Genomic DNA, 25,324 nt, shown 5'->3' on the forward strand with positions numbered 1-25,324 from the left:
AAAAATAGGCTTCTATTCTAAAACGTCATTTATTTATTTGTCTTTTTATTTTGGGGTGAAATATGATCTGGTGATGTTCTTAAGAGGTTTCATAAGATTCACCCACTGATACATTATTCTGTTCCATATCTGTCTGCAAACAGCTTTGCTCTGTTATCTCCTTCATGTGGACTTCACCTCTACCAACTCCTCCTCTTTGTATCTCTTACATTAAGAATAATTGTGCAGGGGCTCGCTGATTTTCATGCAGATCCAGTGAAGAGCTCTGACCAAACAGATCAGCACCAGGAGAATGAAAATTACCCAGGACGCATATATCCCCTTATTGTCATGTGCCTTCCGCCATGTACCCCCCTACAGAGAGAAAACAAAAGGGAACAGAGAAAAGTGGCTTTTAGCTTTCTGAAACTATGATGTTATTTGGAAAAATTAATTATAATCTGCTTGCATTCTTACTATCAATCCCGCAGTCGCTATGGTGAAGATCAAACACAACAGGAAACATATTAAACTCCGCTTTCTAGGGTACCTCTGGCCAATTGATGAGCTACATGGACAAAAGTTTGGAATCACTAAAGGTATTAATTCTAGTGGTACTGCATACTAGTGGTTCTCAACTAGTCGGTCGCAACCCAAAAATGAGTCGCAGGTCTGCTCTGATCTGTTCACAGACAGCAGGGGAAAAGCAACACTAAATGCAAATAATAAATGCATATAATTGTGCATAATTAGGATAGCAAAATAAATAGACTTATCCACTTTTAAAAGGGAAGAGAAAATGCTTTCCATAATTTTTGTTTTTGAAGTCAAAGGCAGAGCATCCAATTAAACTCTACAGTGTTTTGGCGCAAATTTATCTGTCACTTGGTGGAAGTTAGCCAAATTAGGCAGATGCAAACATGGTCAGGTTGTGCGACATGTCCTCATCCTGTGTTGGGACACCACTTAACGTCCAATTTAAAATCTGGGTCTTGAAGCAAATCCAGTTGAGAGCCACTGCTGTATACCACATATTCCAGAGTAAGCAATTACATGTGGCAGTTCAAAGGATACCAAAAAACATGATACATTTTTGAATGTTTTTGGCAGATAGGCTTAAACTTACACTTTTCTGCAGTGTGGACAGCGTGCCAATGTCCGATCTGTAAACTCTGTCCACTAAAGGAACAACAGAGAGACATTATGTTCAGTGTCAGAAATGAACTTTACCATAAAGGGGCAGTAATCGCCCCCTGGATTTAATTTTTGCCCCCTGGATTTAATTTTCAGGGACATTTTTTACATTTATTAGGGCATTTTTTTCTAAACATAAAACCTATTCTATGTCATTCTTTCAAATCCTTAAATTTAATCAGTTCGTTATTCAATATTCAGATTGAGAATATATATTCCCTTCTACCCATAAAATTAGGCTACATCAACATCAAACCAGTTTATGTGATAATGTGTATAACTAGGTTTTGAAAAGAATATTAAGAATTATGAAATGTTATAAATAAATTAAAAAAAACAGAAACAAGAGCATTTTTTGCTCCCACATTTTAAAATTTTGGGAGCATTTTTGCAACAACCCCCCCTCAAAGGGATAGAAACAGCACTCTCGTGAATGCATGCTGCTGCTGACCAGAAGTGATGGATTACAGTTAAAAAGTACTAAAATATTGATCTTTTTCACACCAGAAGTGATCGTGTCACTTAAGAAGACATTAATTTAACCGTTGGAGTCGTATGCATGAAGTTTATGCTGACTGCCTGTTCTTTTTTGGAGCTTCAAAAGTCTGATCACCATCCACTTGCATTTTAAGGACCTACTGAGCTGAGATATTTTTCTATTTTTCTTCAAATGTGTTCTGCTGAAGAAAGAAAGTCATATACATCTGGGATATCATAAGGGTAAGTAAATGATGAGAGAATTTACATTTTTTGAGTGAACTATCCCTTTAATTTCTGACCCTAATTGTGTTACTGCAATACTATTGTGACTATGATTAAACCCAAATGAATTAATTAACACCAACGAAGGATGATTTTTTTCATATTGATGATGATGATGATGATAATTACCAGAAAAGTGTTTCCACAGTGGCCACACGAGACTCTGGCACCACTAGGCTGAGGATTTGGACTCCCTGCACCAGGATGAACTGGACCTAAATTGATAATGCGCTTACTAACCCCACCAAAACAACAAACGACAAAAAGACAAACACATTAATCACAGAGTCCTAACAAACCCTAACTGGTAACACTTTACAAAAATGGTTTATTTGTTAACATTAGTGGACGCAACAGGTTTAATGAACTAACAATGAATGATTTTTTAACAATTATTTTTTACAGTATTTATTAATCTTGGTTAATGTTAATAAAATACTGTTGTTTAGTGCTTGTTCATGTTAGTTCATACTGCATTAACTAATGTTAACTTATACAACATCTATTGTAAAAAAATAAATAAAAATGGGTAGCACTTTATAATAAGGTTACATTTAAATGCATAAACATTAAATGCATTAGGTATCATAAACAATGAACAATATATTTTTACAGTAATTATTAATCTTAATGTTAGTTTTTTTTTTATATATATAATCGTTCATTGCTAGTTCATGCAAGTTCATAATGTATTAACTAATGTAAGCACATATTTTGTTTGTTCATGATACCTAATGCATTAACTAATTTTAATGAATGGAACCTTATTGTAAAGTGTTACCAATATTTTTTTTTTAACATAAGCTACATCAAGCTAACCACCACTAAAAAGTACCATGGCATTACCATTTTTTGGAATTGGTACCATGGCAATATCACAGCTTTTTGGACACATACCTTGATAATACCATCTGTACTGGACACAAACATGGTAAAACCACAGTATGCTTTAAAGTATCATGTAAATACCATGGTATATGAATATGACAGTCATTCAGTATCATGGCATATATCAAAGCAACTTCTTAATATCATCTGATATGATGGTAATAAATGTAAAGTCTTCTCCTTTTACTTTCTCTCACCAGTACGGTCGAGGGCAGGCGATCCTCTGCGAGGTGACTTTGCAGATGAGAAGACAGTTACAGGGACAGCGCACATATTTCTTTCCTGAAGGAGCATTCTTTATAGGCTAGATAAAACAGGAAGTGGAGTCAAAGTCTGAACTTTCACTTAAATCTAGTACAGTTTTTATTATGTCATTGAAACATCATCCAACACTGAATTAGGTATGACTGTTGAACGGAAACCTAAAGGGATGTGTTTGTTAACTCACTGTAGCCTCATTGCAGACCCCACATTTGACCACATGCTGGTGGATTTTCCCCTCCACACTGATAAGTGACTGACACACTCTGCAGCTGATGATAGGAGCACTGTCACTCTCCGGGGAGCACAGTGAGGAGTATGGTGGAGGAGCCTCTCCCAACATGGAAGAGGGATGTGGCGGTGCTGACGTGACTGGTGGAAAACCTGAGATGAAGAGAGACAGCAGGAGAGAGGGAGAACGACCGAGAAAGTGAGGAAAAGGAGACTGCTTTAGACATTATTCTTTGCAACCAAAGAGGCCAGAGTGCAAACTTAGATCAAGCTTAGATAATTGTTCTCGTTCATAATATTATTAAAGGCATTGTTCACCCAAAAATGCCATCCCAGATGTGTATGACTTTCTTTCATCTGCTGAGCACAAACCAAGATCTTAAGAATATTTCAGCTCTGTAGGTCCATACAATGCAAGTGAATGGTGGCCAGAACTTTGAAGGCCCAAAAAGCATAAAGACAGCATAAAAGTAATCCATACGACACCAGTGGTTAGAAGCGATATGATAAGTGTGGGTGAGAAACAGATCCATATGCAGGTCCTTTTTTACTATAAATCTCTGCTTTCACATTCATCTTCTTTTGTTTTTGGCGATTTGTATTATTTTGTGATATGTGATATACTGTGTGTATGATCTGTTTCTCACCCACACCTAGTGTTGTCAAAAGTACCAGTATTTTGGTACCAAGTCGATGCTAAAATAAAGAAGATGTAACGATACCACTGTTTCTACAGTACCGGTAGTACCAAGCACCTACTTATTTCGGTACCCGCATGCTGAATGACTGACACACGACTGCTTCCAAATGCTCACACGCTTATTTGAGCGCATGCTCTTTTACTCCGGTTACACTGAAATGGAAAGTTAATCAAATTAAATCATAAAATGTCCTACTGTGATTACTAAACTGTGAAAGGCTGCAATCTTCATCTGCATTCGAGCTGGGTGCTTTAAATTAATGTTTACGCCAACCCCTCATACACTGGAAACTCCACAGACATTGAGAATCATTCACGTTGTGTAAGATGACAGAGCAGAGCACTAAACCACTGTGAAGTGCATATTACATGTAGACTACTGTATATATTTATACAGTTAAATCACAGCATTTGTGCTTTAACGATCACACTGGGTCATGTAGCGAACTATTTATCCATCAGAAGAAGTGACGCTTCTGTCAAAACCACATGTCAAAATAAAAGCTAGGTGCCTGAAATTGAAATTGCAAAAGGAATATTACAACTGTATAGTAAAATGTAATATTCACTATAGTAATTATCAATAATAATAATCAATAATGATAATAATAATACAAATTAAGCAATATATCACAAGCAAGATTGCATTTGTACTGAATACAAGTTTGTTAAAAAATACAATGGTATGTTGAAAAGTAATTGTTCTATTTTGGTAAAACATTTTAACAGTTGTCAGAATTAATTTTATTAGACACCATTTTGATGATGAAATTATATTAAACTTTAAAACAAGGAATTCTGGAAAAATAATAAATAAAAAAGGAAAACAGAATTTGGGAAAAATAAAACATATCACTATAGGGCCCTGCTTAAAAGACACTTTGCAATGCATGCTTAATACAGAAACACTTGAAAGAAACATGCATAACTTTTAATTTATTATTTACATTGAAATGTAACTTTAAATAGGCTAAAGGACTACACTTTTACCATTTTACCATATAAGCATATTTTTGCTATCGAGAACCGTGCAATTTCACTGGTATTGGTAGCGACTACTGAAATTTTGGTATTATGACAACACTACCCATACTTATTAATCATATTGCTTCAGAAGACATGGATTAAACCACTGTATATGCGTATGGTTTACTTTCATGCTGCCTTTATGTCCTTTTGGAGCTTCAAAGTTCTGGCCACCATTCACTTGGATGGACCAACAGAGCTGAGATATTGGCTGAGTTAGAAATTGTATATACTACTACACTACTCCTAATATTTCTGCCATAGACACATAATATTATTATTTTAATTTTTTTTTTTTACATTTTACTGGGATTATTTGAGCGAGTAGGTTTAAAAAATGTGCAGGTCAAATACTTTGTGCATTATATAAACTCTGGCATCAACTCGGCATGTTTATGTAAATGTCAAGGTAACTGTTCCTATGTTTTACATGTTATTTTACTATAAAATTGAAAATAAGAAATATATTTGGAAGAGAAACATGAAATTGTATTATTTGAGTCCAAATGTGTTTTTAATTTATTTACTGTAATTATTTATTTATTTGTGCCTCTGCCCTTTTAAGGATTGGCAAAAGTCAGCACATTGTTATTGATTAGGTTATGGCAAGAAACGTGTAGGCTACTCACACTTGACTAATACTGAGGGCAAAAATCATGATTGTTCCTCTTTAGTCACCTGACTCAGGTGTACTGCAATCTGGCACTAAACCAAATCTCAAGATCAAAAAATTTCAGTATTGTATAATCTGTAAATACACAGTTTGCTATACCATCTAGCTAGTTAAATCACCTGATTTGAATCACCTATATGCACACACCGTAAACTCTACGTAAATGTAAATACATAAACTGTCTGTGTTTCAAAACCCAGTGAGCTGCCCACCCAGACAGCACTTTCAAAATCAAAGCGTTCAAATCGAATCACAATGACTAAAAACGAGTGTTCGAACGCTCGTGTGCTCCAACAGCTGTTTCAGGGGCCGTTCAAACTAAACGCGTTCTTGCGCTAAGAATCTAGACGAAGCGCAACGAATGAAAGAGAACGCGGGCTTCTCGAGACGCGCTTACAAAGTTGAGATTCTTCAACCTGACACGACGTCTAAAAACGCGGCGCTCCTGCGCGAGACGCTGAGAAAAAAAGAAAAAAAAAAAAAAAACGCTGGACGCGACGCAACGGTCAAAGACGTCTGACTAGAGCACGTTTACACTGAAAAACAATCGACAAAACAGCGCAGACGGATATAAAACGCGTTCGGCCCCTAAGTAGGCAGCCTACTTGAGATACAGCCTCGGTCCATTAGAATCAGGTTTAGCTCTCACTTTTCGGTTTGAGCGGCGGTCGGTAGGTCTCATCTGTCTGTGACAGACCGTTCGTTCCGTCGCGACTTTGCGTCAGCAGAGGCGATCTCTCCCCGTCTGCCATGCCGTAACCGGGCGTTGATTCGGCTGGGATTTTGCTGCTGTTAAATGCTGTTACGAAGAGCAAAAGTAATGCGTGAAGCTAAAGCGTACAGGAAGCGTCACATGATTTCTGCTACCAGGAAGTGGGCAACACAAATAACAACACACGCACGTGATCACGAATCGGTCCAATAAGCGACGAGCTCACACAGCGACTCTGTATTAGTGAAAATTAATGATACAATTTTAATTAATTAGCCCTACTCATTTAGATTAATGGGTTCGTGCGAAATATTAATGTTTAAAGGAATAATTTAAAGGAATAATTCAACATGTTATATCCATGACTTCAAAAGTGATATGATAGATGTAGGTGAGAAACAGATCATCAAATCTTTTTTTTTTTTTACATTAAATCTCCACTTTCACTTTCACTTACACATTTTTATTTATTTGGTTTTTGGGGACTTACATTCTTCTTACATATGGGCACCTACTGACTGGGGGTGGTCAAAGTTGGAGATTGAAAGGAAAAAAATAACTTAAATCTTGATCTGATTCTCACCCACACCTATCATATTTCTTCGAAAGTCATGAATTAAACCACTGGAGCTATATGGATTACTTTTATGCTGCCTTTATGCGCTTTTTGATGTTTCAAAGTTTTGATCACCATTCACTTGCCTTGAATGGACCAACTGAGCTGAGATATTCTTCTAAAGATTTTTGTTTGTATTCAGCAGAAGAATGTCACACATCTGGGATGGCATGAGGGAGAGTAAATGATGAGAGAATTTTCATTTTTGGGTGAACTATTCCTTTAATATGTTTCCCTGCCATTCAAATGGATTAAAAATTCATGATTACTAATGAAGAAGGTCTCAGACTTAAAGGAATATTCAAGGTTTAATACAAGTTAAACTCAGTCGACAGCATCTTCCCTCCATTTCTTTAAAAATGCAAAAATCGAGGTTAAATTGAGGCACTTACAATGGAAGTGAATGGGGCAAATGTTTTGAGGATTTTAAGGCACAAATGTGAAGCTTATAATTTTATAAAAGCACTAACATTAATTCTTCTGTTAAAACTTGTGTATTATTTAAGCTGTAAAGTTATAAAATTTGTTTTTATTGCCGTTTTATGGTTTACGGCGTTACATTGTCATGGCAACAAAGTTCTAAAATTGGATATAACTTTAAAAATAAAAGGTTAGTAAGTGATTTTATCACACTAAACATTGTGGCTATTCAGTGAAAATTTAAACATTTACGGATTGGCCCCATTCACTACTATTGTAAGTGCCTTACTGCAACCTCGATTTTTGCTTTTTTTTTTTTTTTTTTTTTTAAGAAAAGGAGAGACAAGTCGAAATACATTTTTGTGGTAATCAAAATTATGCCACAAATGCTGTCGATTGAGCTTAATTTGTACTGAACCCGAATATTCCTTTAAGTGAGTAAATGCATCTGTTGTGAAATGGTTGACAACTAAAATGTAAGAATGAGAAAAATGTAGCTTAAAACTGCAGGAAACTCCTATAACTTCTTGAAATGTCAACTAACCAGTCTCATAATTTCCTGAATAATAAACCACAATGATGGATATTTAACACTACTGGTTTATTTCCACTCAAATTTGTAATCAGGAGTGAAAAAAAAAGCCAGAATGTGTAAAGATGTCCTTCACAAAATCAGAGTAGCATTTAGCCACAACAATCCACAAATATATTACAATAAATATCAATGTAAACATTATCAATGCATGATTCATCTGTTATGTACACACATATCTCGCTGTCAATACACAGCAAAAACCAGTAACATTACAATAAAAAACACAAGCATGTAAACAAAAGTAGTCCAGTACCCTGAAAATGCAGCAACACTTTATCTGAAATTAAAGTTATAAAATACATCTTTATATACAATCCATATGTAAAATGGAGTACAGTCCATGTACTCAAAAAGACTGAAAACACACAAAATGACAAATACAGAATAAATTAGATTCTTAAAAAAAAAAAAATCACCACAGCTGACGTTGTGCAAGTATCTGTTAGCATTAAATCAGTCTTATGAAATCAATGTAAACTGGTTACAGGTTAAGATACTTCTTTAATGCTGTAAGGGGATTTGGGATATGTTGAAATATTAGAGTTTTTGTGTTCAAGAACCAGTAAGTAAAAGTAATAGTGTACAAAATCACTCAGAAAGCAGCAGCACTCTTCATTCAAATCTCCTTTTTCCTTCATCATAGCAAATGCACCGTACGAAATCTGCACCTCAGTAACACAATATTCACAGTGTCCAAAACATGATGTGATACTGATGGAATGTTCAAAAGGAACTGATAAAATACTGATCAGATTTAAACATCGTAATCAGGAAGTGCTGAATAACTGATGCCGCCAACAGAGGGAGGGGTGGAATGGAGCGGGAACAGCCAACATATTATAGATCCTGCAAATGTGAGATAGACAAACAGACATAAAAATATAGCAACATCTGTTTCATACCTCATTGCTTTGGAGTTGTTACACAGGAACAGAGGGGGTGATAGTAGGACATAATGCTACAAACACTTAAACTTACCTCGTCCAAACACCTCCCTCAGCAATGCAATTTTTGGCTTTCTTGTGTGTGTGAGGTGTGTCGGTTGAATGTTGTTGGATTTGTCTTTCATTAGTCTGTTCCTCATCTGCTCGATGGGTGTCTCATCAGTTATAATGGACACCAGCTTGGGATGAGAAAAAGAGTTTCATGTAAACAAGATTTACATTTATTCTTCCTTGCCACAGTCATCTTTAGTTTGTTCACTTGGGACATTGAGATATTAAGGTACGACCTTCTGTAAAGCTGCTTTGAAACTGTATTGTGAAAAGGGATATACAAATAAATTTGACTTGACACCTTTTTTTCTTTTGCTGACAGTGATACGGAAAGGCAACTTTAAATGGTTAAATTGGTGCAAGAAAGAAGAGACTAAACAAAATTAAGTATGCAAATAAATCGCTAGACCAATCGCTATTCAATATGCAAATATTACAGACTTAACAGTAGTGATGGGCATTTTTAATTTTGTAATTCGATTATTCTAACACACACACACACACACACACAAAAAGAGTAATCTTGAAATACTGAGTTCAAGTTTAAGTCAACCAGGATTCAAGTTTTCCTTGATTTTTAGACATATAAGAGTTCATTGTACTATAAAACATGTTGTAAGTTTCAGAACTCAAAACTTCCTCCTCACTGCAAATAGAGCATTTATTGAAACCAAGCTGTCAAAACAACTTGTTCTCTACTTCCTCCTATTGTGGTAGACATTTGCATCTGACGCCTCCACAACAACAAATTAACACCTAATTTACCATAGTATTTTAGTAGCCCTGCCCTGTAGTGGTGAGCATTGAGATGGCAAGTAGAGAGAGCAGGTCAGTGAAGAGCAGAGAGCCAATCATAACAGTGGGCATTTACTGTCAATTTTAAAGGAGAAACAGCACCAAAACTGAGCGTTTCTGACAGAGGGTGCATGTCATGACCCCTTTAAATAATGACAGAATTTCTTTAAAGGAGTAGTTCACCCAAAAATGAAAATTCTTTCATCATTTACTCACCCTCATGTCATCCATGTGTATAATTCTTTTTCTTCTGCAGTACACAAATGAAGGATTTTAGAAGAAAATCTTAAATCGAGTGGTGGTGGTGTAGTGGGCTAAAGCACATAACTGGTAATCAGGATAAAATCGTCTGCCAAATGCATAAATGTAAATGTAAGAATATCTAAGCTCTGTAGGTCCATACAATGCAATTGAATGGTGACCAGAACTCTGAAGGTCCAAATATCACATAAAGGCATCATAAAAGTAATCCATATGACTCCAGTGGTTTAATCAATGTCTTCCAATTGGTTTTGGGTGAGAACAAACCAAAATGTAACTTCTTTTTCACTGTACATCTTGCCATTGCAGTCTCTGGACACGATCATGATTTCAAGCTTGATTACACTTCCTAGTGTTTGACGCATGTGCAGAGCACTAAATGGCACTATAGGAAGTGTAATAGAGCTTGAAATCATGATCGCCAAGAAGAATGCTGTCAAGATTTATAGTGAAAAAGGAATTACATTTTGGTTTGTTCTCATCCAACACCGATTGGTTTGCTTCAGAAGACATTGATTAAACTACTGAGTTGTATGGATGGATTACTTTTATGAAGACTTTGTGATATTTGGACATTCAAAGTTCTGGTCACCATTCACTTGCATTGTATGGACCTACAGAGCTAAGACATTATTCTAAAAATCTTTGTTTGTGTTCAGCAGAAGAAAGAATGTCATACACATCTTGGATGGCATGCTGGTGAGTAAATGATGAGAGTATTTCATTTCTGGGTGAACTATTTCTTTAACAGCAACATGTATCCAAAGCGCCACTCAATGCATTGCATTGTAACTGCAAGATTTAAGTGAGAGAGGAATTTTCATTGTTGTCCATGGCAGGGAAAGGCACAAAAGGAAAAATCAAATTGCAATACTCTAGTGTTTTTACGAGTCAAATATTTGAAGCTAAACTAGAACTCGATTAATCGATTACTCTTGCACATCCCTACTTCACATTCAGGAATACTGTAACAATGCAATTCAATGGAAGATTTTCAAACTTTTATAGTAAGAATCATAAAAGCAGGGGGCCTGGATAGCTCAGCGAGTCGCCACCCCTGGAGTCGCGAGTTCGAATCCAGGGTGAGCCGAGTGAATCCAGCCAGGTCTCCTAAGCAACCAAATTGGCCCGGTTGCTAGGGAGGGTAGAGTCACATGGGGTTACCTCCTCGTGGTCGCGATTAGTGGTTCTCGCTCTTAACGAGGCGCTTGGTAAGTTGTGCGTGGATCACAGAGAAGTATGAGCCTCCACATGCGTAGTCTCTGCGGTGTCATGCACACCGAGCCACGTGATAAGATGCGCGGATTGACGGTCTCAGAAGCGGAGGCAACTAAGACTTGTCCTCCGCCACCCGGATTGAGGTGAGTAACCGCGCCACCACGAGGACCTACTAAGTAGTGGGAATTGGGCATTCCAAATTGGGAGAAAAGGGGATTTTAAAAAAACAAATAAAGACTCGTAAAAGTATAAATTTGAAGAACAAAAAATATGTTTACATATTTAAATAAATAAATGGCTTACCTAAAATTGAAAATGTCTATAAAACAAAGTTTGAATGGAGTATGTTAAGCGGTTCAAGCTGAATTAATTGTAGAAATCTACTGAGCTATAGGTATAGATAAATAAAAACTAAATGAGTAAGGAGTATCAATATAGTGCTGCCTTGAAAGCACTGTGATAAGTAATGGGGTACATGTAGAACACACTAACTGTATGTCACTCCTTGAATACATTTTCAAATGCTTTTCAAAATGTCAGTCTATCAAGGTCATGCTCCCAATGAAGCCAAAACAAATGTTGAAACATACCTGGTCATAAAATATCACCAAGACGAAAACTCCAAAAAGTATTGACTCCACCAACAGAATTATATAATGTGCCCTATAGAACAATGAAAGAGGCTGATAACATGAATATAAGAGATGGATAATGTGAAAAGCTAACAAAGAATGATAACAAAAGTAAACAATATTGCATATGTGTACTGCATCTCAGAAGGTAACTCACACAATCAGGTGTTTGCTGGGAGCTTCTTCACCTTCTTTATCTGCATCTCCCTCTCTTTCACTCCTTATTCTCCACACCCATGCCGACACCACCAGTGCCATGGAATATAGGCTGGCCATACCTACATAGAGACGGTGGGCAGACAAAATGTATATACTTCACATCCAATGGGACCAACAGGCCAAAAAAGATCAAACCTGTCTTTTACACGAGTCTTAAAACTTACCTGTGTAGAAAAGGAACTGAATAAAGTATTTCTGATTGAGCTCTCCAACACAGTTATTGATCCTACAATGGGGAAAAACATATACAAATATATTCATCAGTACATGAAGATAGTAAAAGGACTCAGGGACAAAATCAGCAACTCATAAATGAGTGAATGTGAGAGAGGCACAGTAAAAGGGAAAAAGGAAAAAAATAGTCACAACAAACTCAAAGGTGGAGGAAAGAGACAGAGGCCAATGGAGGAGAAGGAGAGAGGGATATGCTTATTTCCATATTACATAATAAGCTAAAAGTGGCATGTTAAATGAGTAGGATGTAGGAATCCTCAGTATTCATGTAGCACTAGGTGAAAAATTCTGAGAAGACCTACTGCATCTGCCGAGATTCTGAAGTGCGCATCCATTGTATACTTTACTATCCCATAAGGTCACAGTAGATGAGGCGTTCGTTAAGATTCAAAAGAATGAATTAAAAAAAAAAAAAAAAAAACCTGCATTAGGGGGCCTGGGTAGCTCAGTGAGTATTGACGCTGACTATTTGGAATGCCCAATTCCCATTGCGCTTGTAAGTCCTCGTGGTCGCGTAGTGATTCGCCTCAATCCGGGTGGTGGAGGACGAATCCCAGTCGCCTCCGCGTCTGAGACATCAACCCGCGCATCTTATCACGTGGCTTGTTGAGCACATTGCCACGGAGACATAGCGAGTGTGGAGGCTTCACGCCATCCACCGTGGCATCTGCGCTCAACTCACCACGCGCCCCACCAAGAACGAACCACATTATAGCGACCATGAGGAGGTTACCCCATGTGACTCTACCCTCCCTAGCAACCGGGCCAATTTGGTTGCTTAGGAGACCAGGCTGGAGTCACTCAGCATGCCCTGGGATTCGAACTAGCGAACTCCAGGGGTGGTAGCCAGCGTCTTTTACCACTGAGCTACCCAGGCCCCCGAAAAAGCTTTTTAATGATTATAAAAACTATTGGCCGATTAATCGGTTATCTGCCTTTTCCACCACATTAGTTATTATCGTATTGGCAAAATCCACTAACAGTCGACCTCTATAAAGAACATACTTTATTTACGACCAAGAAGCAAGTTCTTCATCAAATGCAGTACATAATCTGAAAGTATGCAAATTCGGACAGAAAGAAAGAGAGAGAGAGAGAGAGAGAGAGAGAGAGAGAGAGAGAGAGAGAGAGAGAGAGGCTGACCAGGGGCAATGGTGGTCCATTCTCCTGATGCAGCGCTGGCAAACTCTGCAGTGATGGGCACGTGGTGGCCGGTAGGTCTCACAGCGGCTGCACACTGTCCAACCTTCACAGCCCTGATGTCAACCAGCACAATGATTTAAAGACAAATTAACACAGTAAACACATTGTAAAAAATAAACTGCAAAGCCACAACAAAATACACACAATGCTATTTTAAGTAAACGAGCTGAATGTAAGGATCACCACAAAATCATTATAGACCTTAGTCCAGCTATACACCATATTTAATCATTTGCGATTGAAAACGAGGCTGTGAGGAATGGTTGTAGTCTTTTCAATGGTTTGTTCTGTTTAATACCTATTTTGAGTGTTTAGTCAACTGAGTGATAACATTTAGATCACTCAGTTCACTAAACTTTCAAAATACGTAGGTAATGCCAAAAGAAATCCACTTGACACCAAAACTACAGAAAACACGGGTTGTAATAATTAGATGTGGTCTAGAACATTTAGACACTGAACAGATTGTACGTCTATCCCTCACAGACATCCCTGATTACACACATACAATTAGTATTTAGATTGCGATGCTTTCCAGATGAAAAGATCTAAAAACAACATCTCAGCGGTGTACATGGTCTGTCTGGGTTTTATATTAATCGAGAAAAATAAATATGACGTCCACACTGACTAAGGTCCATAACAAATATACAATAAACTGAAAAGACATTGAATGCAAAAATGCATTATAAATACAGTTACAAGAGTAGCAAATGCAAACTAGCCACCACAAAAATATTAAATAGGAGGCAAATAATCTAGCCAGCTAAACTTGAACCTACTCTGTCATTTAGGCGGTTAGACTGGGACCTCAATTCAGAGAAGTCAATGGCTGTCTCGGGTAAAGGAACCATACCTGCAATGCACAAGTACAGGCTAGTTCACATGCTGTAAACAAAAATATAATCTATCTACAGTGTATGAGTGGAACACAGATTCACCTGAAAACAAATGGAAAACAAATAGGTAAGGGTGACAATATGATTGAACACCTGTGAGAGGAGGTCACAGTGTGACTTTAATTCCAATGAAATTATATTTAAAGGTCAGGGGAGACTGATTGGTGTTTTTATGAACCACATAGCCATAATGAATGGCACACTGGAGAGTCATTAGAAAAAGATTAAGCAATGCAAAGTTTCAATACCAAGAACACTCACCAGGGTCAGAAAACACAGCTTTTGAGTGGCACGCCATCAGCAGTATCAAAATCATATTAAACACAGATCCATGGATAGTGCACCATACACTAAACAAAGAAAGAAAAAATAAAAGTGACTTTAAAATATACTATTTTCTCACTTCATAGTCCCTTACAAAATAGTACTGTGGTAATACCATGGTACATTGATGGTATCAGATGGTAGTACCATGGCACTTTGATAAACACTAATACTAGGTAGAAGTTTGGATCACCAGGGGCATTATCAAAAAGTTTCTTGTCATTGGTGTTATTGATGTTAAAAACTTTTAAAATACAAAACAAGTAAGTTCAGAGGAAGTAAGTTTATATTTTAACTCTATTTTTTTTTCTTCACATGCTTCATTTAAATATGTCATTGGTGTTACATTTTTTTAATGTACATATTTTTTTATTGAACAAATTTGATTTAATGGTCTGATTTATTAATTTTAGTCTGTTCAGTGGTGTATGATTTGTGATACTATTGGCACCCTCTTAGAAAATACAACTTTTAAAAGAATTTGTCACTGGTGTTACAACCCTTGCTTCATTTGTGAAACAAAATAAAAGGTGCACTCAGTATTTTTTTTTTTTTTTTTTTGTCTGTGTCATTTTTGACTAAGTGACACCTAGTGGTGTGGATGCAAGCAGCATCATTTACAATCAATAGTTTTCTGTAACAGATGTCACTGCAGAAATTCACAATTAACCATGATTATTTAATCCAAGAGTAAACGTGTCCAATAACGGGGTGGTTACGGAGATTAAGCTGGTAGTTTTTGGCTGGTCATGTGATCTCAACATGGCAGCCCCCATGAGGGGGACCCTTTCTATGTAGAATAAAGCAGATTTTATAAGGTTCCTGATATGACTGGAGTCTTCATCTCATGTGAGTGGTCATGATTTTATACACATGTTTCAAATATACAATTCATTTCTATTCGAGTAAAACTTTCATGAGAAAATAATAAAAATAAAATAAATAAATAAATAAATATATATATATATATATATATATATATATGACTGAGTGCACCTTTAAATAAAGAACAACAGTCAAGCTCCTTTATGAATACAAATGTCAACATGATAAAAATGCTAACCCTCAGCTGTTAAGGGCGAAATCTGAACTGAAAACATCAATATTTTGTATTAATTAATTATTTAAAAATATAGATACGAAACTAATTTCAAGCATTTATTTCAAGAGAGAAACTAATTGTGTATAAACATTTGACTCGTAGTAGTGTATGGTACTTGCATGACACTTTAACGGTATTTGTCGAAAAAACATAGCATCAAGTAATTTGTTAGTGGTGTCTCGTACAAAATGAGTGTCTTATAAAGTCAAATGAATTGATAATGTCAACAGTAAGCCATCATGAAACTTTAAACCATTGTGTAACAGACGTTAAATGGTGCACTACTGCAGCACCGTACTAGATGCTTTCAGTTCACATGTACAGTGGTCACATTTCGCGGGAAAACACCGTAGAACGCCGGTTAAAGTCAACAGGTGTTGCTATGGGTGATTCTATAGAAAAAATAACAACCCGATGATTTCACGAGCGTTGATTGCGCTAACGTGATCTAAACATCTGGCATCACGATACAATCGCTACCCCTTCAAAGCGTCTTCCAAACGGCACTCACCTTCCAGAATACGCGGGGATTAGCACATACTGAATCACCACATAGTCTGCGTAAAAGACGCTGAAATAAGTTAACATTAGACAAATAAAACCGCACGGATCTCGCCGACAGCGAAACGCAGCCATCTTTCCATCAGCGTTCTTCCTGATGCCGTCATACAGGGAAGAGCGTGACGCATCCCGGGGTTTCCACCAACCGCATTCATTTACTAAACATTCCGTCTAATTTCAACCACACACACACTTACTTTTATTCGTGCTCTCATTTTTTACATACATTTAATCAGATACTTAAAATAACCACACAGATTGTTGGAATAAACACGTTTTTATTTCCCATCAGAGAACAATTAGTTTCTCGTTAAGCCCGATCTGAGCTTGAGTGAGATTCGCCAGGTAGGTCACCATCAACAGATCCTGAAAGAAACAGAAACGTTTAAGCACTTCGGAAGCACCAGTGCAAAACTGTTGCTCAATCTGACGAACACAATGATTAAAATGATGTCAAATACAGAATATTTCAGGATGTGTCACCCACATTAATGTTGGAGTTGAGCATGCTCTCAAAATCTTCTGCTGTAATCTTGGGCACTTTGTTCACAAGATCCATCAGGTAACGACCAACGCTATTATCTGCCATCACTTTACCAGACTGAGAGAAAAAAAAAAAAGATTTGCAGTCATTCAACAATACGGTAAAGATCGCCTAAAAATATTTATTTCTAAATTATAGTAAAAATAATCTGGGAGTAAAAAAAAATAATGGATACAACATGGAAATGATTGTCTTAAAGCACCACTAATTAATCTGAAAGTCCTTTGTTCAAGTAATTCCAAGAAGAGACACATAACATGCTCACCAGTACATCCTCTATATATGACAGCATTGTAGCAAGCATGTCCTGTACACGTCCTGCTGAACTGGCTACCTGTGCAAGGTCTGTTGTCAGCCCATTTGTGCGGTTGGGAGATGCACGAGTCCTTTGTAGAAGGTCAACTATAGAGAGATGAGTTTTGTGTGTGTGTGTATATATATATATATATATATACACACACACACACACACACACACACACACACACACACACACACACACAGGCGGCCAACAGTTTGGAATAATGTACAGATTTTGCTCTTATGGAAAGTGGCATTCAACTGATCACAATGTATAGTCAGGACATTAATAACGTGAAAAATGTCTATTACAATTTGAAAAAACTTCTTAAACTACTTCAAAGAGTTCTCATCAAAAAAATCCTCCACGTGAAGCAATGACAGCTTTGCAGATCCTTGTCATTCTAGCTGTCAGTTTGTCCAGATACTCAGGTGACATTTCACCCCACGCTTCCTGTAGCACTTGCTATAGATGTGGCGGTCTTGTTGGGCACTTCTCACGCACCTTACCATCTAGCTGATTCCACAAAAGCTCAATGGGGTTAAGATCCATAACACTCTTTTCCAATTATCTGTTGTCCAATGTCTGTGTTCCTTTGTCCACTCCAACCTTTTCTTTTTCTGTTTCAATAGTGGCTTTTTCTTTGCAATTCTTCCCATAAAGCCTGTACCACTGAGCCTTCTCTTTACTCTTGTACATGAAACTGGTGTTGAGTGGGTAGAATTCAATGAAGCTGTCAGCTGAGGACATGTGAGGTGTCTATTTCTCAAACTAGAGGCTCTGATGTACTTATCCTCTTGTTTAGTTGTACATCTGGCCTTCCACATCTCTTTCTGTCCTTTGTCTTTGAAGATTGTAGTGTACACTTTTGTATGAAATCTTCAGTTTTTTTTGACAATTTCAAGCATTGTATAGACTTCATTCCTCAAAACAATGATTGACTGATGAGTTTCTAGAGAAAGCCGTTTATTTTTTGCCATTTTTGACCTAATATTGACCATAAGACATGCCAGTCTATTTCATACTGTGGCAACTCAAAAACAAACACAAAGACAATGTTAAGCTTCATTTAACTAACCAAATAGCTTTCAACTGTGTTTAATAAAATGAAAAGTGATTTTCTTGTATCAAATTAGCAATTTAGCATGATTACCCAAGGATAAGGTCTGTCTAGATTTGATTAAAAAAAAAATGACTTTTTTCAAATAGTGATGGTGCTGTTTTTTTTACATCAGTAATGTTCTGAGTATACTTTGTGATCAGCTGAATGCCACTTTGGTGAATTAAAGTGCCAATTTCCTTCTGTAACAGCAAAATCTTTACATTATTCCAAACTTTTGGCCGCCAGTGTTATATATGTAGACACACGGCATATATCTTCATTTTAATTTCACCTATTCTTATTATTCATTGCATTTTTGCATGAGGTATCCTACTATGACAATATTGTTCTAAACCATTATATCATGTGTAAACCAGTTTGGCAGTCTACTATAAGAATCTTTATAAAAAAGAAAATACATAAATAAAAGAAAAAAGTGTATATGGAATAAAGTCTGACCTCCAATGCGCTCTGTGTCATAGTAAATGTATTTGACTGTCAGTGGGGTGAACATGACACCAACTGTCTTGCCCGGGACACCCATCTGTGAACTAACAGCACAAACAACAAATCAATGCAGATGTTATACATGTATGGAGATGCTGACTTGCAAATTCAGGGGATGATTTTTGTTCAAACTACCAGATTTTAACTTTCACTTCTTTTTGTTTTATGAAAGTCACATTAAAACTGACTAGGAAAGTTTTACCAAGCCTTCACCCTTAATATTTCATACTTTTGAAATGCCTTTATGTATAGATGTTATTATTTTAACCTTGCCACAGACCTAGACCTTCAATAATACACTATGAAAATCCATAATAAAAATCAAATTTATTATGTTTAAAACTACGATCATCTGAACAAAAAGTGAAATAAACAAACCATTTCAATGTTTATTATGTGAAAATTTCTATCAGTTTTTCAAAAATTATGTCTGTTCCTCAGTTTGGGATAATTTCCACCAAATCAAAGGTTTTTCAAAGGTTAGTGTACTTGTTAACCAAGTCGACTTAAATGTCATCAAAGATAGTATAGTGGGCATTATTGACATGAAATACGAGACAAAATGAAGAGAAAAATAAAGGTAAATATTAGAAGTTAACCGATAAACAAGCTGGTGGAAGAACGATTAATCGGCCAAAAGTCTTTCCATACAATGACACGCACAGACAGAGGCTACAAGAGTCTACAATAAATAAAATCCAAGATGCAGTTTTTTTAATAAAACAAAATCCAAATAATAACCAGAAAAATAATGAAGATTTGGTGCATATTGCAGGACGTTTTACAATAAACAAGCCCGAAACACACAGGGGACTCTTATTTTGCAATGACGGAGACTTGGCTCCATTGTAATGCTCTATATTAAAAAAATTATATATATTCCAGATTCAATACAAGTTAAGCTCAATCGACAGCATTTGTGGTGTAATGTTGATTATCATAAAAATACATTTCCATTCTGCTTATACTGTAAAATCAGTCCATTCTAACTGAAGAATACTCCAGCGCTGGCCACAGAGGAATTTAAAAAGAAATTCAGCAACTATCTGCATCGTTTTTTGCCAATAACAGATAGTTCCAAAAATCAACTATCGGCACTGATATATCGGTCTACCTCTAGTAAATATCACATGTAAGCAGAATATTGTTATTCAGCAGTAAGTTTACCCAATTATGCAAAAAGCTTGAAAATAATATTTAATTGTGTGTCTTTAGGATATATAAAATGTTAGTAATGAAATTCTCTTGATAAAACAAGAGTTTGACACTTTAAAAAAAAAAGAAAAGAAAAAAGTAATTTCCATCACTGTCATTTCCACCCCAGAATTCTATTTAACACATTACAGAATTTGAGATGTGGTCAAAATGACACTAGTGGGAATTTTCATGACCTTCAGAAAAAAAAAGTTTTTTTTTGTGAATGTGAAAGTGAATGTGAAAAACGGTTTAACAAGACTTTACATTCTAGAAGTCCACAGTCCTAAAGGTTAAATATCCATCTAAGGCTTCAATAATTGAGGTATGTCTAAGGATGCATGAAGAGCACAGTGAAGGTGAATGGATTTGTGGGTCAGCTTACCTGACATAGGCACGGATGTTCATTTTATTGCTCTGAAGGGCCGTGTCTACTGTGAGGTGAATGGGGTTTGGAGCCTCTCGGCTGTAATACTCATGAATCAGAACGGAATGCTCTGTGATGTCATATCCTGTGGCATACCTGGAAAGAAAGATTAAGCTTTGAAAGTTCACACACAAAGAACCACAATGAACACAAATGTGCATGACAAAACCATAATGCGCAACTGCATTAGGCAAGCACTGTAAGATCAGACTACTAAGATAACTCAGCTGATTAAAGTGGTCACAGTCACATACCATCCAATAATGACTTCACTGGGTGAAACCTTCTTATGAAGATCGTACATGTTCTTGGCAAACTCCATGTCCACAGCCACCTATGACAAATTTGAAATTATGTTACAATTGGTGGGTAATGGTTACTTTGTGTTGCCAAGGCACTGCTAAGTGGTTGCTAAAGTGTTCTTGGTGGTATTCATGATTCTTGAACTCAAATATTAAAGGAATAATTCACCCAAAAATGAAAAATCTCCCATTATTTACTCATCCTCATGCCATCCCAGGTGTGTATGACTTACCTTCTTCTGCAGAACACAAAGACTTTTAGAAGAATATTTCTGCTCTGGTGTTCCATACAATGCAAGTGAATGGTAACCAGAACTTTGAAGCTCTAAAAAGCACATAAAGGCAGCATAAAGTAATCCATACGACTCCATTAGTTAATTCCATGTCTTCAGAAGTGATATGATAGGTGCGGGTGAGAAACAGATCAATAATGGAGTCCTTTTTTTTTTTTTTTTTTTTTACAATACATTCTCCTCCCTGCACAGTAGGTGGCGATATGCACAAAGGATGGGAATTGTCAAAAACAGAAGTATGTGAAAGTGGACATTTCTAGTAAATAGGACTTAAATATTAGTGGTCGACCGATATATCGCAGAGGCTGATAAATCGGCCGATATTCTGACTTTTTTAATAATCGCATCAGCCGATACATTTTCCCGTTTGGCCAATTTGTTTCCTGAGGGCGCCGAAAATCGCCTGCTTGCATGTGAAGTGACTTAGACATGTAAACAACCAGTCACGGTTCGTTTAGTTGTTACGTACCATCATGTTACTACAATAACTGTGTGCAACACGGTCTCATTTAAATGGTCCGCATATCAGAGCCGCGACAGACACGTTTGAGCTCATAATGTTAAAGTGCTCGTCTGTTTCATGCTCCCTCTCTCTCCTAAACAGTTCCCTGTAACTTTTAACTGACTTGTCTAATGATAAAAAGGCAAATATCAATAAAAATATCATCATATACCCTCTGCAAATATGTGCATATCTCATTTAAACAGATGTAATAAACAAACCTCACACAACTTGAGCAGATCCAGCATCCTGTGGAGCACTCATTTATTTACCTCTAAACACATATTCTAACAGCCTCTCCTCAGCAGTTCCCTGTAACTTTTAAATCTTTTCTAATGATAAAAGGCAAATATCAATAAAATGTACATACCATCTGCAAATATGTAGATATTTCGATTAAACAGATGTAATTCATGAACCTTGTGAAAATCCAGTGTTTTCTTCCTGTCGAGCGCTCATCTAATATCTTCCTCTGAAGCGCATATTCTATCAGTCAGAATAAAAAAAACTTCAAAATCAGGATCAAATGTTCCTTTGATTCACAAATCATGACGGTCAGACCATGATAATCCAAGTAGGCGATCCAGGCCGTTTAAACTGTCAGAAGATTGCTGCTCACGCTGGATCTGCACGAGCGCGAGTGCAACTTCAAAGTAAAAGCGATTCACGTGTGCTATAAGTAAATGTCATGTTCACTATGCACTGTATATACAATTGGTTTGATTCAGTATTTTTTGAGAAAATGCGATTGTTAATGCTCACATGCCATCTATGGTTGCTGGACTACTGTGTGTACTGTTATTTCCTTCTTCCTAATATATTAATAATTTCTTTATGTGCAAATAACTTAAAGTTTTATAACTAAACAGAAATCAGAAGAATCTGCTATCTACCATTTAAAATGCAATATTTTTTTTAGATTCTTTTTTACAAAGTTAAAGTTTCATGTGAAATTGAGTAAATATAGTGTTAAATAAGAGTTTATTCAATTTTTAGCAATTTTATGTTTTTGTTATTAACTACATTCAATTGTGTGATATATCGCCATTGTATCTGCCTATTGACCACCCTGCTCTCTGGATATCGGCATCGGCCATTAAAAAACCCATATCGGGTGATCACTAGCATAAAGTAATCCATATGACTCCATTGGTTAAATCCATGTCCTCAGAAGAGATATGATAGGTGTGACAGATCAATATCAAGTACTTTTTTTTTTTTTTTTTTACAATAAATTCTCCTCCCTACCCAGTAGGTGGCGATATCCACAAAGAATGGGAATTGCCAAAATCAAAAGTAGTATGTGGAAGTGAAGTGGACATTTCTAGTAAATAGGATTTAAATATTGATCTGTTTCTCAACCACACTTGTCATAGTGCTTCTGAGAACATGGATTTAACCACTGGAGTCTTATGGATTAATTTATGCTGCCTTTATGTGCTTTTTGGAACTTCAAAGTTCTGGCCATATTTCACTTGCAATGAATGGACCAACAGCACTGAAATATTCTTCTAAAAAACTTTGTGTTGTTCAGCAGAGGAAAGAAAGTCATACACATCTGGGATGGCATGAGGGTGAGTAAATGATGAGAGAATTTTCATTGTTGGGTGAACTATTCCTTTAATACTTGCAAAACCCTGGTTCAGACTTGCAAAGTGTCTGGAATTCTAAAAACTTTCTTCTTGAAATGCCTAAACTTAAAAGACGGTCACCAAAGCTTGCTATTGACAACTGTTCATTAATAATGTGTTCATAATGTTTTAATGTGAGTATGAGCTTCAGTTTAACAACCACCCTTGATGAGCCAGGCTGGATCTAACATCATGACATAATTCACCGACAAACAGTATCAGGTCCAACGAGTGAAATCGTGTTGTTTTGTTACTTTACCGTATCATGATTTATATATCAAGGCAATTTTTGTAAGGGTAGAGTGAGATGATTCGCTGTTTGTTTTTCTCACCTCATCCTCCGACTCATTGTGAGGAACAGAGAAGCAGTTCGTGACTTCAACTGAATGCTTGTCAACGGTTCCTGCGGGACACACAAACTTTGCCAATTATGTGTCGATGACAGCTTAAAAATCGACTAAATACACACTCAATCCAGCATTATCGACTACAACACATGCTCATGAGACAAAACGACGTTTGCAGTCTGTATTAAACGCAACACTTCTGAATCTCACTCATGACATTACATTACATGGCCCACCTAATAATGTTCCGATCACGCGACTTGCCCCCTCATTCCTGCGTTCGTAGGAGTCCGCGATCGATGCCAGAACCACAGGGTGGATTTTCACGACTGGGCCGTAGACCGCCATGATTTCGGAGAGGAAGTGAAGGAAGACGTCAATCAGAGAAGGAGAGAGGAAGAATGAGCAAGTCACTGTAGGATCTGTGCTGCTGCCCTCTAGTGTGTGGAGAAGCTTGACAATTACGCTATAAACTGTATATATATATATATATATATATATATATATATATATATATATATATATATATATATATATATATATATAAGAGTGCCGCATTTCAATTTCATTGGAATTGGAAAATCTTTAATAAAATAATGATAAAAAGAATTAATAAACATTTACACTGGCGGCCAAAAGTTTGGAATAATGTACAGATTTTGCTCTTATGGAAAGAAATTGGTACTTTTATTCACCAAAGTGGCATTCCACTGATCACAATGTATAGGCAGGACATTAATAATGTGAAAAATGACTATTACAATTTGGAAATATATATATATATATATATATATATATATATATATATATATATATATATATATATATATATATATATTATTATTATTATTATTATTATTTTTTTTTTTCCAGAACTTCTTAAACTACTTCAAAGAGTTCTCATCAAAACATCCTCCACGTGCAGCAATGACAGCTTTGCAGATCCTTGGCATTCTAGCTGTCAGATTGTCCAGATACTCAGGTGACATTTCACCCCACGCTTCCTGTAGCACTTGCTATAGATGTGGCGGTCAAGTCGGGCACTTCTCACGCACCTTACAGTCTAGCTGATCCAACAAATCTCAATTTTCCAATTATCTGTTGTCCAGTGTCTGTGTTTCTTTGTCCACTCTAACCTTTGCTTTTTGTTTTTCTGTTTCAAAAGTGGCTTTCATTGCAATTCTTCCCATAAGGCCTGCACCCCTGAGTCTTCTCTTTACTGTTGTATATGAAACTGGTGTTGAGCGGGTAGAATTCAATGAAGCTGTCAGCTGAGGACATGTGAGGTGTCTATTTATCAAACTAGAGACTCTGATGTACTTATCCTCTTGTTTAGTTGTACATCTGGGCCTTCCACATCTCTTTCTGTCCTTGTTAGAGCCAGTTGTCCTTTGCGTTTTGAAGACTGTAGTGTACACTTTTGTATGAAATCTTCAATTTTTTTTTAGCAATTTTAAGCATTGTATAGCCTTCATTCCTCAAAACAATGATAGACTGATGAGTTTCTTTTTTGCCATTTGTGCCCTAATATTGAACTTAAGACATGCCAGTCTATTGCATACTGTGGCAACTCAAAAACAAACACAAAGACAATGTTTTTTTTTTCTTTCTCCCCTTTTCTCCCCAATTTGAATGCCCAATTCCCAATGCGCTCTAAGTCATCATGGTGGCGTAG

The 25,324-nt window shown here is 36.6% G+C and overlaps 3 protein-coding genes across 3 annotated transcripts; all 3 read right to left on the bottom strand.

Annotated features, from left to right (window-relative positions):
• Positions 1-10: 10 nt before the first annotated feature.
• Positions 11-6,572, bottom strand: LOC127445248 (type I phosphatidylinositol 4,5-bisphosphate 4-phosphatase-B-like). Its single transcript, XM_051705165.1, has 7 exons — positions 6,364-6,572; positions 3,272-3,468; positions 3,021-3,127; positions 2,065-2,170; positions 1,106-1,158; positions 457-547; positions 11-354 (listed from the first exon to the last, which is right to left on the bottom strand). Exons 1-7 carry the CDS (start codon positions 6,464-6,466, stop codon positions 211-213), a joined length of 801 nt encoding a protein of 266 aa, XP_051561125.1. The 5' UTR covers positions 6,467-6,572; the 3' UTR covers positions 11-210.
• A 1,472-nt stretch (positions 6,573-8,044) lies between these two features.
• On the bottom strand, positions 8,045-16,728 carry LOC127445243 (palmitoyltransferase ZDHHC3-like). The gene is made up of 9 exons (XM_051705156.1): positions 16,451-16,728; positions 14,775-14,863; positions 14,397-14,470; positions 13,555-13,667; positions 12,342-12,403; positions 12,116-12,236; positions 11,917-11,989; positions 9,036-9,180; positions 8,045-8,903 (listed from the first exon to the last, which is right to left on the bottom strand). Exons 1-9 carry the CDS (start codon positions 16,573-16,575, stop codon positions 8,812-8,814), a joined length of 894 nt encoding a protein of 297 aa, XP_051561116.1. The 5' UTR covers positions 16,576-16,728; the 3' UTR covers positions 8,045-8,811.
• A 30-nt stretch (positions 16,729-16,758) lies between these two features.
• On the bottom strand, positions 16,759-24,025 carry LOC127445246 (eukaryotic translation initiation factor 3 subunit F-like). The gene is made up of 8 exons (XM_051705161.1): positions 23,886-24,025; positions 23,635-23,705; positions 20,829-20,908; positions 20,533-20,670; positions 18,906-18,997; positions 17,310-17,446; positions 16,988-17,101; positions 16,759-16,866 (listed from the first exon to the last, which is right to left on the bottom strand). Exons 1-8 carry the CDS (start codon positions 23,995-23,997, stop codon positions 16,789-16,791), a joined length of 822 nt encoding a protein of 273 aa, XP_051561121.1. The 5' UTR covers positions 23,998-24,025; the 3' UTR covers positions 16,759-16,788.
• Between the last annotated feature and the right edge of the window lie 1,299 nt (positions 24,026-25,324).

The sequence above is a fragment of the Myxocyprinus asiaticus genome, chromosome 8 (assembly GCF_019703515.2).
Source record: "Myxocyprinus asiaticus isolate MX2 ecotype Aquarium Trade chromosome 8, UBuf_Myxa_2, whole genome shotgun sequence".
Lineage (NCBI taxonomy): Eukaryota > Metazoa > Chordata > Actinopteri > Cypriniformes > Catostomidae > Myxocyprinus > Myxocyprinus asiaticus.